This window comes from Coregonus lavaretus (assembly GCF_964263955.1).
Source record: "Coregonus lavaretus genome assembly, contig: HAP1_SCAFFOLD_3078, whole genome shotgun sequence".
Lineage (NCBI taxonomy): Eukaryota > Metazoa > Chordata > Actinopteri > Salmoniformes > Salmonidae > Coregonus > Coregonus lavaretus.
Window position 1 is genome coordinate 45,429 of NW_028162969.1, and position 15,317 is coordinate 60,745.

At 45.3% G+C, this 15,317-nt stretch overlaps 1 protein-coding gene across 1 annotated transcript; it reads left to right on the plus strand.

The window, feature by feature from the left end:
- Positions 1 to 3,651: 3,651 nt before the first annotated feature.
- LOC311118635 (serine/threonine-protein phosphatase 6 regulatory ankyrin repeat subunit A-like) lies at positions 3,652 to 14,286 on the plus strand (the record flags this gene model as incomplete). The annotated part of the gene is made up of 21 exons (XM_084193427.1): positions 3,652 to 3,739; positions 4,136 to 4,278; positions 4,515 to 4,727; positions 5,115 to 5,193; positions 5,439 to 5,553; positions 5,828 to 5,974; positions 6,839 to 6,907; positions 7,254 to 7,394; positions 8,225 to 8,336; positions 8,553 to 8,579; positions 8,756 to 8,830; positions 10,062 to 10,263; positions 10,802 to 10,889; positions 11,112 to 11,229; positions 11,453 to 11,672; positions 12,528 to 12,693; positions 12,907 to 13,052; positions 13,179 to 13,261; positions 13,356 to 13,438; positions 13,567 to 13,658; positions 13,864 to 14,286. The coding sequence occupies 21 exons, from the start codon at positions 3,652 to 3,654 to the stop codon at positions 14,154 to 14,156; spliced, it is 2,700 nt and encodes an 899-aa protein (XP_084049553.1). The 3' UTR covers positions 14,157 to 14,286.
- Positions 14,287 to 15,317: the final 1,031 nt, after the last annotated feature.

The following is a 15,317-nucleotide window of genomic DNA, read 5'->3' on the forward strand; positions in this document are numbered from 1 at the left end:
GGACACCAATAAGAAGAAGAGACTTGCTTGGGCCAAGAAACACGAGCAATGGACATTAGACCGATGGAAATTTGTCATTTGGTCTTTGTGAGACGCGGTGTGGGTGAACGGATGATCTCTGCATGTGTATTTCCCACCATAAAGCATGGAGGAGGTGGTGTTATGGTGTGGGGGTGCTTTGCTGGTGACACCGTCTGTGATTTATTGATTCAAGGCACACTTAACCAGCATGGCTACCACAGCATTCTGCAGCGAATCGCCATCCCATCTGGTTTGGGCTTAGTGGGACTATCATTTGTTTTTCAACAAGACAATGACCCAACACACCTCCAGGCTGTGTAAGGGCTATTTTACCAAGAAGGAGAGTGATTGTGAGGTCTGGGAAAAATGTAAGACATTTAGATTTTGGGGTGTAGTTACCCTTAAATGCAAGCGTGCACCAGGAAGAGACCTTTGTTTGGTTAAGCGGTGTTGCTGTAGAACAAATGGCCACTGGAGTGATGCAAATGATCACGGTATAATTCTGCCAGGCAGGCATAGGCTACTTTGTAGTTAACATTTACTTGCGAAGGTTTTGGGGAAAGCCATTCCTTCCCTACCAGAAGAAGGTTATCATTAGCATCATCGCTAACGGCTACACAAAGTGTAGACATACGCGCGCTCCGCACACATGCACACAGACAGGGGCATTCCTGTGCCGTTTCAGAAAGTTCATGGAAATACGAATCACTGATGCATTTTGTTCATGTCTTATGATTGACTTGGGCAAATGAATGTGTTTTCTAACAAGTTGAATAGATTTAGTTGATTTCTTACTAAGTTCAATAAATGTTTGAATATTGTTGAATTTCGGTTTAATGTCTGGATTCCGTGATTCGGTCCGCAACGCTTATTTTATAGGGCCCTAGTCAATGAACTTGTCATAAATCAACATAGAATAACGATATTATAACCGCGATTGATAATAGACAGTACTGTGCAGCCGTCTTCATCGACCTGGCCAAGGCTTTCGACTCTGTCAACCACCGCATTCTTATTGGCAGACTAAATAGCCTTGGTTTCTCAAATGACTGCCTCGCCTGGTTCACCAACTACTTCTCAGATAGAGTTCAGTGTGTCAAATCGGAGGGCCTGTTGTCTGGACCTATGGCAGTCTCTATGGGGGTGCCACAGGGTTCAATTCTTGGGCCGACACTTTTCTCCGTGTATATCAATGATGTCGCTCTTGCTGCTGGTGACTCTCAGATCCACCTCTACGCAGACGACACCATTTTGTATACATCTGGCCCTTCATTGGACACTGTGTTAACAAACCTCCAAACGAGCTTCAATGCCATACAACACTCCTTCAGTAGCCTCCAACTGCTCTTAAACACTAGTAAAACTAAATGTATGCTTTTCAATCGAACGCTGCTGGCACCCGCCCTCCCGACTAGAATCACCACTCTCGACGGGTCTGACCTAGAGTATGTGGACAACTACAAATACCTAGGTGTCTGGTTAGACTGTAAACTCTCCTTCCAGACTCACATAAAGAATCTCCAATCCAAAGTTAAATCTAGAATCGGCTTCCTATTTCGCAAACAAAGCCTCCTTCACTCATGCTGCCAAACATGCCCTCGTAAAACTGACTATCCTACCGATCCTTGACTTCGGCGATGTCATTTACAAAATAGCCTCCAACACTCTACTCAGCAAACTGGATGTAGTCTATCACAGTGCCATCCGTTTTGTCTCCAAAGCCCCATACACTACCCACCACTGTGACCTGTACGCTCTTGTTGGCTGGTCCTCACTACATGTTCGTCGTCAAACCCACTGGCTCCAGGCCATCTATAAATCACTGCTAGGCAAATCCCCGCCTTATCTTAGCTCATTGGTCACCATAGCAGCACCCACCCGTAGTCTGCGCTCCAGCAGGTATATCTCACTGGTCATTCCCAAAGCCAACACCTCCTTTGGCCGCCATTCCTTCCAGTTCTCTGCTGCCAATGACTGGAACGAATTGCAAAAATCTCTGAAGCTGGAGACTCTTATCTCCCTCACTAACTTTAAGCATCAGTTGTCAGAGCACCTTACCGATCACTGCACCTGTACACAGCCCATCTGAAATTAGGCCACCCAACTACCTCATCCCTATATTGTTATTTATTTTGCTCTTTTGCACCCCGGTATCTCTATTTGCACATAATCTCTTGCACATCTAGCATTCCAGTGTTAATACTATTGTAATTATTTTGCACTATAGCCTATTTATTGCCTTACCTCCAGAACTTGCTACATTTGCACACACTGTATATATATTTTCTGTTGTATTTTTGACTTTATGTTTTTTTACCCCAAATGTAACTCTGTGTTATTTTTATCGCACTGCTTTGCTTTATCTTGGCCAGGTCGCAGTTGTAAATGAGAACTTGTTCTCAACTGGCTTACCTGGTTAAATAAAGGTGAATTTTTTTTTTTTTTTTAATAAGTTTGCAAATGTGATGATGCATGGAATGCTTGATATATTCTTCATGGAGAAAATTAGCTTCCCCAAACTTGAGAGCAAGACTGGCCTAAACGCGCTAATGTTTTCCTTTGCTAATGTGCGTCCCGCCCCCCTGTCAGCTGTCAGTTTTGTCGATGACCACGTACATAAGACACGCCAATCACCGACACCTGAAGTTCCATGACCATCACAGCCCTAGTTGTATGCTTGAGTTTGTTCAGAGGAGGCTTTGAATAAAATCCGATCTGAGTGTGAAATGCCTTACTGAGGGTAAATGGAAGCTCCTCTTGTGCCCGGCTCAGCCTTATACAGTTTAAGGTACTTTACCGTATCCATTTCAGTAAGGCCAGATTGTCCAAATTCTACCCAAATATTGATGGTACATGTGACAGGTGTAAAAGCTCCTTGGTGGACTTGACCCACATGTTCTGGTCCTGTCCCCGTCTGGCAGATTATTTGTCCACTATTTAAAACCCTTTCTGAAGCATTTGATATAAAGTTGCAGCCTAGTGCAGAAATTGCTATTTTTGGAGTACCAAACAACAATCCTTCTCTGACCAATAGACAGCTAGATGCCATTGCCTTTGCCTCCCTGTTAGCCCGCAGAAGGATTTTATTGGATTGGAAATCTATCAATCCTCCCTTAGCCTCTCTTTGGCTCGAAGATCTGAAGCTGTTCCTAAAATGAGAAAAAATGAAGTTACCATTCGAGGGTCAACCAACTCATTTTATTCCTCCTGGGACCCGATGATATCCTATTTTGAACAGCTCCAAACACTTCCTCCAGATTAGTACTCTTGGCCCCACCTTGAGATTACTGCTATATAGGCCTATAAAATCACTTAATCACCTGAAATTGTTAGGCTATTACATTTTTTGCTTGAAGTAACGTTGTTGTATACTTTTATTTTGTTTTCTGACATGTAAGTCAATTACTTTCCCTTTCTTTTTAAATGTGTTTGGAGGCATTCTGGGGGGAGGGGGAGGTCAAAGGGGGACTAAAAGGGGAGAAATGTACCATGTCTTTACATGTTATCTTTCATTCATTGTGAATACAAAATATATAATTTTAAAGGGAAGGCTTTGAAGCCAGATTTAGCGGATTTTGCTGTTTAGTTTTCCTCAACCTGTGTTTTGTTTCTCTCTCCTCTCCCTGTTAGATGGTGAGGCTGCTTCTCTCCAGAGGAGCCAACATTAATGCCTTTGACAAGAAGGATCGCCGAGCAATCCACTGGGCTGCTTACATGGGTGATGAGTTTACCACATCATTTACATTCTGACTAATGTCCTTTATACCAATGAATGAATGAATGAATGGACTGTGTGTTAGTCTCACAGCTCAGCTGTATGAGCCACGTCTAGTGTGTTATTATGTCAGAATCATGTACTAAGTAGGTTGATTAGATGTTTTCAGTTGTACTAACATGATGTAGGTGTTGCTTATGGTGCTGTGTACCACTGTAAACTAATCTATCTCTCCCTCTCTCTGCCTATCTCTCTGTGTTTGTATCTCTGTTTCTCTCTTAACCCCCTTACTATCTCCCTCCCCTTCTCTCTCTCTCTCTCTCTCTCTCTCTCTCTCTCTCTCTCTCTCTCTCTCTCTCTCTCTCTCTATTTATCCCTCCCCCTCTCTCTCTACCATAGGGCACATTGAGGTGGTGAAACTGCTGGCCTCTCATGGATCAGAGGTGTCCTGTAAAGACAAGAAGGCCTACACCCCTCTCCACTCTGCAGCCTCCAGTGGAATGATCAGTGTGGTCAAGTACCTCCTGGACCTTGGAGTGGATGTGAGTCAACACGCATTCAAATGTGTAGTCACTGTTCAATTACAACTCAATGAAAATACAGAGCTCTAGTGGGTTGGCGAATGATTTCCTTTCAAGTAATGAAGAGATGGAGGTTGGAGCCAGTGTTTTGGGCCAGGGGGTTTTCAGAACCAAGTGACCTGATCAGGAATGTATTGTTTTGTCCCCCCCCCCCCCCCTCTCTCTCTCCACTCTTTTCCCTCCCTTGCTCCCTCCAGATAAATGAGCCCAATGGTTACGGTAACACCCCCCTCCACGTGGCATGCTACAACGGGCAGGACGTGGTGGTGAATGAGCTGATCGAGTGCGGCGCCAACGTGAACCAGGTGAACGAGAAGGGTTTCGCCCCACTCCACTTCACGGCCGCCTCGCGCCATGGGGCGCTCTGCTTGGAGCTGCTGGTGGGCAACGGGGCCCTCGTCAACATCAAGGTGAGGAGACCGGATGACCAACACTGTGTCTGAACTAAATAACACCCTATTCCCTATGTAGTGCACTACTTTTGACCAGGGGCCCATAGAGCAAGGAGCCGTGGTGACACTGGCTGTGTCCCAAATGGCACCCTGTTCCCTTTATAAGTACACTACTTTGGTTCAAAAAGTAGTTCACTATGAAGAGAATAGGGTGCCATTTGGGACGCACACACTGACGCAGCACATGGCTTAGTATTTGGCCCTGGTCTACATTCAAATACCAATGGAATAGGCCTAACAATGCAAACTAAATGCAATCAAGCGCTCCTCCAATACGTGTTTGATTTTGCCTGTGGTCAGCAGCACAGACTGCCGTGTGAACCATCTTTGTCTTTCTATCTGCAGAGTAAAGATGGAAAGACCCCCCTCCACATGACGGCCATCCACGGACGCTTCTCCAGATCTCAAGCCATCATCCAGAATGGTGAGTCGCTGTGAATGCTCTCAACTGAATATATATGAACCAGTAGGCTCTTCAGCATTGTCTTTTGTCTTCAAACCATGATTCACTGGCACAGAGCAATGTTACTTGCAATGTGGTTGAACATGAAGCTTCATGAGGCCTCTAGGGTCAAGTGGTTGACGTGTGTGTGTGTCTGTGTGTGTGTCTGTGTGTGTGTGTGTGTGTGTGTCTGTGTGTGTGTGTCTGTGTGTGTGTGTGTTCTGTAGGTGCTGAGATCGACTGTGAAGAAAATAATGGAAACACACCCCTGCACATCTCTGCTCGCTACGGCCACGAGTTACTCATCAATACACTCATCACGAACGGAGCTGACACAGCCAAGTGAGAACACACACACACACAGTTTCCAGCAATAATGCAACATGCATCTGCAATTCTGTCATTGACCGAATAGCCGCTTGGAGACTATGCTCAACACATTGTGGTGTGTGGGGGGTTGAAAGACAGGGCATTGCAGCATGCTGATGTGTTGATCTGCTGTGGGGTTTAATGAGGACTGTGATGTGGTGCTGTTTCCAATCTTAGCTGAATCAACTGTAAGTCGCTCTGGATAAGAGTGTCTGCTTAAAGTCTAAAATGTAAAAATGTGTTGCAGGCGAGGCGTCCATGGGATGTTCCCCCTCCACCTGGCTGCTCTCAGTGGGTTCTCTGACTGCTGTCGGAAGCTCCTCTCATCAGGCTTTGATATAGACACCCCTGACGACTTTGGAAGGACCTGTTTACATGCTGCAGCAGCTGTTGGGTGAGTGGACTGGTCCAGGCTTTACACCAAGGAATATTTAGTTCATGAACTGGAAAGCCACCAGAAAGAACAAACACATATTCACACTCTTACATTTCACATTGTTTAGCAGTATAAAAAAATCGTTTAGATCATTAGTGCGGTATCATTTCTGTATAATGTGGTTCCATGCCATGGTGGTATTGACTTGCGCTCTGGTCTAAATTGTCTTTATATCTTCTTGAAAGAGAAGAGAAACCTGCAAACTGCTCTTGCTAGTATCACTTTTTATTATTGCTTTTATTAGCATTATAAAAACAGTGATACTAGCAAGAGCAGTGTACGGGTTTCTCTTTTCTTTAAGGTTCTCATTGTTACCATCCACCTGATAGCTCAGATGTGAAAGGGCCTTTCTGAACTTGATATCTTGTTACCATCCACCTGATAGCTCAGATGAACGAGAGCCTTTCTGAACTTGATATCTTGTTACCATCCACCTGATAGCTCAGATGTACGAGAGCCTTTCTGAACTTGATATCTTGTTACCATCCACCTGATAGCTCAGATGAACGAGAGCCTTTCTGAACTTGATATCTTGTTACCATCCACCTGATAGCTCAGATGTACGAGAGCCTTTCTGAACTTGATATCTTGTTACCATCCACCTGATAGCTCAGATGAACGAGAGCCTTTCTGAACTTGATATCTTGTTATCATCCACCTGATAGCTCAGATGTACGAGAGCCTTTCTGAACTTGATATTTTGTTACCATTCACCTGATAGCTCAGATGTACGAGAGCCTTTCTGAACTTGATATCTTGTTACCATCCACCTGATAGCTCAGATGTACGAGAGCCTTTCTGAACTTGATATCTTGTTACCAGGAACCTGGACTGTCTGAATCTGCTGCTCAACACAGGGGCAGACTTCAACAGAAAGGACAGCTTCGGAAGGTCTGTCTGTGGCATCAAATAACTTTCATATGTGATCTTTATGATAATGGGGAATATAGTATAGGGGCATATAGGAATTATTATGGGAAATATTGGGCGGCAGGTAGCCTAGCGGTTAAGAGCGTTGGGTCAGTAACCGAAAGGTTGCTGGTTCAAATCCCCTAGCTGACTAGGTGAAAAATGTGTCTATGTGCACTGCAGCAAGGCACTTAACCCTAATTGCTCCTGTAAGTCGCACTGGATAAGAGTGTCTGCTAAATGACGTAAATGTAAAATGTAAATGTTATACAGCTCCAATAAGCTGTTTCTGTTGTTGATGTTGAATGGTTTCTGTGCGTTCTTCTAGGAGTCCTCTGCATTATGCGGCAGCCAATTGTAACTACCAGTGTCTGTTTGCCTTGGTGGGGTCTGGGGCCAGTGTGAACGATCTGGATAAAAGGGGTTGCACCCCGCTCCACTACGCTGCTGCCTCCGACACAGACGGAAAGTACGTCTCACACCTCTCTTACTGTTGTGTGTGTTGTGGTGCCATGACCTTTCACTGTAGTCTGGAGAGTATGTTGTGGTGCCATGACCTTTCACATTTCACTGTAGTCTGGAGAGTATGTTGTGGTGCCATGACCTTTCACATTTCACTGTAGTCTGGAGAGTATGTTGTGGTGCCATGACCTTTCACATTTCACTGTAGTCTGGAGAGTATGTTGTGGTGCCATGACCTTTCACATTTCACTGTAGTCTGGAGAGTATGTTGTGGTGCCATGACCTTTCACATTTCACTGTAGTCTGGAGAGTATGTTGTGGTGCCATGACCTTTCACATTTCACTGTAGTCTGGAGAGTATGTTGTGGTGCCATGACCTTTCACATTTCACTGTAGTCTGGAGAGTATGTTGTGGTGCCATGACCTTTCACATTTCACTGTAGTCTGGAGAGTATGTTGTGGTGCCATGACCTTTCACATTTCACTGTAGTCTGGAGAGTATGTTGTGGTACCATGACCTTTCACATTTCACTGTAGTCTGGAGAGTATGTTGTGGTGCCATGACCTTTCACATTTCACTGTAGTCTGGAGAGTATGTTGTGGTGCCATGACCTTTCACATTTCACTGTAGTCTGGAGAGTATGTTGTGGTGCCATGACCTTTCACATTTCACTGTAGTCTAGAGTATGTTGTTGGTCGTGTTTGAATACATACTAGTGTTAAATCTGCAGTGTGAAAGCTTGGCCACGTCTCCTTTGGGAAAGTGTCTCTGCTTGCTTATCTGTCTGTCTTGATGTTGGTATAATGATTATTGAACTCTTGACCTCTGACCTCTAGGTGTCTGGAATATTTGCTGCGAAACGACGCTAACCCAGGGATCAGGGACAATCAGGGCTACAACGCAGTCCATTACGCGTCTGCGTACGGACACCGCCTCTGTCTGGAGCTGGTGAGTCAGAACCACAGGGGACTAGACGCCCTGCATTCACAGACCATTTTGTCTGCGTCCCAAATGGCTGTAGGGCCCATAGGGCTCTGGTCAAAAGTAATGCACTATATAGGGAATAGGGTGCCATTTGGGACAGACGTTGATATTCAGTAGGTTTTAAGGTGTGGTTGCATGTTTGTCGTGGCCGCATCGTCACTCTTGATGTTCTTTTTCCAGATTGCAAGTGAAACACCTTTAGATGTGGTAAGTACCAGTTGGTTACTTTTCCTCACACTAGCTTGTTTAAGATACGAATGCAACACCCCAGTATGTCTGCAGGGGCTGGTCACTGAGATTTACAACATGAAACATGCTACTAGACTAACCTTCAAAGTAAATATGTTACAAGTCTAAACTGGCCCGTCCTTGTCTTTCCCCAGCTAATGGAAACCTCAGGGACAGACATCCTGAACGACTCTGATGTCAGAGCTCCCATCAGCCCCCTACACTTAGCTGTGAGTAAAGCCTACCTGCTCCTGTAGGGGTCTCGCCACATGACAAATGGCACCCTATTCCCTATTTAGTGCACTACTTTTGACCAGAGCCTTATGGGCCCAGATCAAAAGTACTGCACTACATGGGAAATAGGGTGCTATCTGGGATGCAGGCATGGTGTTGTTTTTCCACGAAAAGTTGATTGTCCAGACACTCACACACCATGTTCCTATCTGTTCCTGATTAGTGTAAAATACATGCATATTTTGACACGGTGATGATGAGGATGATTTCCTTATTTTGCCATTTGAGTTAATCAACCTCCAACAGAGGAGAAGTAGAGTGTTTCTAAATCTCACGCTTGGCAGGGACCTTCGATGTTGATGCTGGGCGGGAGAAAAAATGGGCACCCGATTTGAGAGACACTGGTCTACTTTAGGGGTCTAGGACTGTTTCTGTTCAGGCATACCACTGGTCTACTATAGGACATTGATTATATTAAGAGTGTATTTCTGTTCAGGCATACCACTGGTCTACTATAGGACATTGATTATATTAGGAGTGTATATCTGTTCAGGCATACCACTGGTCTACTATAGGACATTGATTATATTAGGAGTGTATATCTGTTCTGGCATACCACTGGTCTACTATAGGACATTGATTATATTAGGAGTGTATATCTGTTCAGGCATACCACTGGTCTACTATAGGACATTGATTATATTAAGAGTGTATATCTGTTCAGGCATACCACTGGTCTACTATAGGACATTGATTATATTAGGAGTGTATATCTGTTCTGGCATACCACTGGTCTACTATAGGACATTGATTATATTAGGAGTGTATATCTGTTCTGGCATACCACTGGTCTACTATAGGACATTGATTATATTAGGAGTGTATTTCTGTTCAGGCATACCACTGGTCTACTATAGGACATTGATTATATTAGGAGTGTATATCTGTTCAGGCATACCACTGGTCTACTATAGGACATTGATTATATTAAGAGTGTATATCTGTTCAGGCGTACCACTGGTCTACTATAGGACATTGATTATATTAGGAGTGTATTTCTGTTCAGGCGTACCACTGGTCTACTATAGGACATTGATTATATTAGGAGTGTATATCTGTTCAGGCATACCACTGGTCTACTATAGGACATTGATTATATTAGGAGTGTATTTCTGTTCAGGCATACCACTGGACTTTGCTTCAGACTGTGTGTTTGTTTCCATTCAGGCGTACCACGGCCACCACCATGCTATGGAGGTCCTGGTTCAGTCTCTGCTGGATCTAGACGTGAGGAACAGCCAGGGGCGCACCCCTCTGGACCTGGCTGCCTTTAAAGGCCATGTGGAGTGTGTTGACGTCCTCATCAACCAGGGAGCCTCCATCCTGGTTAAAGACTTCACCCTGAAGAGGACCCCCATCCACGCTGCAGGTACGCATAGGATATCACGTAAGACCTAGAGATTCTGTAATTCAAAAGTTTTCCTTACCAAGATGGACATTTGTTTGGTCATGTTGCTAGGACGCCAATGTCCACTCTAGGGATATTATATAGCATAGTGTGAAAATGCCCACTACACACTGATCTAAGGTCATTTTTTGTCATTATTGCTGAGGATCTGGGGAGGGTAAGCTGATCCTAGATCAGTGCACAGGGGGACTTCTATCCAGAGCCAGGTACACAGCTAGCAGGTGACAGGCTTCGAGGGCCTCAGCCCCAAAATGTTTTATTATCTGCTGTGTTAACATCATGAGGATGTCATCTACCAATACCACTGTTCTAGAAATCTGTCTGTTCATGTGAAGGTAATAGTCGTCCAGCAATCAGCTCATATCCTCTCTGTTTAGCCTCCTCTAGCTACCAACGGTCAATCATCTCACATTCTTATATCCTCTCTGTTTATCCTCCTCTAGCTACCAACGGTCAATCATCTCACATTCTTATATCCTCTCTGTTTATCCTCCTCTAGCTACCAACGGTCATTCGGAGTGTTTGCGTTTGCTGATTGGAAATGCTGACCTCCAGAGTGCAGTGGACGTTCAAGACGGGAATGGACAGTAAGTCAATTGGGTTTTGGATACAATTCCTGAAATAAAGAGATTTTGACACTAGTTCTACGTCCCAAATGGCACCCTATGCCCTACTTGGTGCACTACTTTAAACCAGAACCCTATGGGCTCGGGTCAAAAGTAGTGTACCATATAGGGAATAGGTTGCCATTTGGGACTCAGCCTGGTTATTACCAGTTTGTAATATGACCTTGTTGTCTTGTGTATCAGAACCCCTCTGATGCTGTCAGTGCTGAGCGGACACACAGACTGTGTGTACTCACTACTCAACAAGGGAGCCAGCGTAGAAGCCAAAGACAAGTGGGGCAGAACAGCGCTACACAGAGGGGTGAGGAGGAGAGCTGGCTGTATACGCTCACACACAGAAAGAGACGGGGAGGCTCAAATATACATATTATCTTCAGAAAAGTAGTTGTCCATGGGTAGTGGTGTATTCATCCCTGTAGGGGGACCTGCCTCCAGACATCATTTGTAATAATTGATGATTCATTATTATATCATTGATTATTAGTTATTCAAATCCATTCTTGTCTCCCTGCCCTTCCTCCCAGGCGTTGACGGGTCATGAGGAGTGTGTGGAGGCCCTGCTGCAGCACAGCGCCAGCTTCCTGGTTCGGGACTGTAAGGGGCGGACCCCTGTCCACCTGGCGGCGGAATCCGGACACATCGGGGTGCTGGGGGGACTCCTACACGCCGCCCAGTCAGTGGAGACCCTCCCCGTCATCACAGACAACCAGGGCTACACGCCACTACACTGGGCCTGCTACAACGGTACGTACTGGACTAACGGAACACTAGATATTTTCTGATTTTCTCTCTTCAGCACCGTAAACATGTCCCTGAATTAGGCAGGCCATACAACTAGGGGTGTAACTATTCGATTTGTATCACGATTCGTGGTTGTCGATACGATTCAAGGACGATATTGGTTCATTTAGAACGATACGATCCGAAACGATTCAGTGACTTGAAATCGATTCAGTAACCTTTTAGCCAAAAATTCAACCAGTGTGACTGAAATAAATACCTGGATACTGGACAGTGCAGGTGAAGTTTCCTAGATTCCTGTTTCTTGTAAGGACCGCAATGGTGGCTTGATAATTTCTCGCTCGTCGGCTTCTCCTCTGTCGTCCGCCATGCTATGTTTTGTTGTCTTTGCGCCTTTGCGCTGCTGCTGGCGTGGGGCGATGACGTCACGGATAGGCAGACTGAATCGAGTAATGTTTAAAGCCTTTATCATTAAAAGTGCTAAGAAAAAACATCCATATAAAGTCTGACGTGCTTAAATCCAATGGGTTATTTCCTAGAATCGATACAATCGATTTATTACATTTTAAAACGATGTTAGAGTGATATATGTTGTCCAAAAGGCCAACTCACCGAGCACAGATCGATGTAGTTGGATCATAGGAATATAAATCGATACATCGATGTAGTAGATGGATCGTTACACCCCTACATACAACGGTACGTACTGACTAACTGGACTGTAGCTCTGTTCTCTCCTCCATGAAGTGTACACTCATTCACTCCCTCTTGTGGCTTGAAAAGCATTCGATTGGTGTGGACGGAGCCATGTGGGGGAATGAACAAGACTACAACAGAATTAGGGGTTATGACTCTCAGTGGAGGACCTTACACTGAAACAGGACTTTGTCATAGCATATGTCACCGAGGGCAACTCGTTCAGCCCCCTCCACTGTGCTGTGATCAATGACAACGAGGGGGCTGCAGAGATGCTGATTGACACTCTGGGGCCGGCCATTGTCAACGCCACTGACACCAAGAACCGGTAACTACAGCACATGACAAAGTCCTTTTCTTCTGGAGAATAATGTTGTCTTGGGAATAAAATGACCTCTGGGGTTGGATGAGGGATTGTAGATTACTTTTAATACATCTATTAGTGATTTTATATTTCTATGGTATAAACAGGGTTAATTGAACAAACTTGTTTATAACAGTCCTACATGATATCGGTGAAATAAGTTTCCTCTCTCTCCAGGACCCCCCTGCATGCGGCGGCTTTCACGGACCACGTGGAGTGTCTTCAGCTGCTGCTAGGCCACAACGCCCAGGTCAACTCCCCCGATGCCTCCGGGAAGACCTCCCTCATGATGGCTGCTGAGAACGGACAAACCAACGCTGTCGGTACGCAGCCCCCTCTCCTCCGCTTTGCCTCGCCCAGCCGGCTTAAGTTCAACATGTCTGTTTTACATTTTAATAAGTCGCTTCATTTCCTAATTGAGTTTCTTTATGTTTCTCTGTCTGTGTCAGAGCTGTTGGTGAGCAGTGCCAAAGCAGAGCTCACCCTGCAGGATGCAGTCAAGAACACTGCTCTTCATCTGGCCTGCAGTAAGGTGAGCATCCCCACATGAAGATGACGTTCATCTGAACAGTTGGCTCTCTCTGGTTGAAATTTTGGTCTGACATGTTTGACTCTGGTTTTTAAAGGGGCATGAAACCAGTGCTTTGTTGATATTGGAGAAGATTACAGACAGGAACCTCATCAACTCGACTAACGCAGCCTTACAGACGTACGTATGGTTCAGCTGTATTAATTGGGCCAGAAGAATTAGAAGAAGTGCACTATATAGGGAATAGTCTGGCATTTGGGAGGTATCCTCATTTGCTGCTGGCTAATCTGACGGTACTTTCTCCTCAGGCCGTTACACGTTGCAGCCAGAAATGGTCTGACGGTGGTGGTTCAGGAGCTACTAGTGAAGGGTGCTAGCGTGCTAGCAGTCGATGACAATGGTAAGATCCATAACGCTAACACCGTTTTCTTCTGTACTTCTCTTCTCAATGTGTCCTTAAATGTTTCTCTCTAGTCCACTGCTTGGTTATTGTCTTAACTTTGTATCTCCTAGCCTGCTGTTATTTCATGTTTTTCACCAAAAGTGTTATAGTAAACGGTGATGCTCCTGAAGTGACCCTCTGCTGTTCTGTTTGAACCCCTCAGGTTACACGCCTGCCTTGGCCTGCGCCCCCAACAAAGACGTGGCGGACTGCCTGGCGCTGATCCTGGCCACCATGATGCCCGTGTCCCCCTGCAACCCGGCGCCCAGCCTGTCCTTCAGTGCCATTAACCACTACACCACCAGCCCCTCCAAGAGTGTGACCTTCGACAGCCTGCCCGTGCTGCGCAGCGAGCACAGCTCCTACTGCAGCTTCAACAACATCGGCCACCGCGACCACGATGGAGGCTTCTACAAGGATGAGGAACTCAACGACTCAGACTCAGAGACATACTGAGGGGGGTGGTGGTCGCTGCCCAGGAGGGGAGCCAAGGGTAGGCGGATGGACAGTGAAGTGGGGCAGAGGCCACAAACAAATCCACACATACACACCGTGTCTTAAATCACCACAGCCAGCTTTGGGAGGGCACGAGCCGAGACAGTCCGCACAGGAGCCTTAAGAGTCCTGCAGATGGAGAGAGAGAAATGGAGGGAGGGAGGGAGAGGGGGAGGCACAACAGGCTGGCTGGCCACACTCATCCTCTCGTACCACCAGGTGTCCTTCCAGCAGATACTGGACTTCAGAGGAACTGCTGCTGCTATACCCCACCTTTACCTTTACCCACAAAGGTCCTAAACGGTAGAAACTGTCCAGCCAACAGACAGACGGACACCTTATGACGGCAATAACCTGTAGTCCAAGGGGATAGTAGCACTTCACTGAGTGAAAAACAGACATGGACCAAAAGATGTGGAAGAAGCCTTTTCAAAACCTGTTTTGACAGTAGAAATGGGATTGAGCGTTTTGGCCTGAGAAAAAACATAAGGAGTGATGTTTCATTTAAGTTTTATGAGAGTGATGGTCATGTTTATCCGCACACTAAGACAGTCAGAACGCACCTAGCCTCTTGTCTGTAATCCATGTGGGAGGAGGGGAAATCATTTATTTTTTATGAACAAACATTTTAATAAAATCATTCATGTCTTAAGCTCCTGACCCTCTGTGGGAACCAAAAAATCGTAGTATTTGCTCTCATGAGTAATTTCAAAGAATTTCCATCCCCAATGGCACCCTATTCCCTTTATAGTACACTACTTTTGACCAGGGCCATAGGGTTCTGGTCAAAAGTAGTGTACTCTATAAAGAATAGGGTGCCATTTAGATTTTGCATTTGTATGTGAGCGACAGGACTTTTTACATTTGCGTTATTAAACCTACCTGTCCTTTGCCCTCTAGAAAATATTTTAGAAAGTAAATTATTAATTCATATATTCTTTCTTGTGATATTTATGTCATCATTTTGTGCCTTCTTTAGTTACTGAGGGGAGGTTAGGAGAGTAGGGGCAGCTGTATGAGCGAAAACAATGATGCACACTAAGTACTACAACGTTTGTGAAAAGCACTGATACTATTCCGAGGCATACGAGGGGGAAAACATGCCTCCCTTGGAGAGGAGAA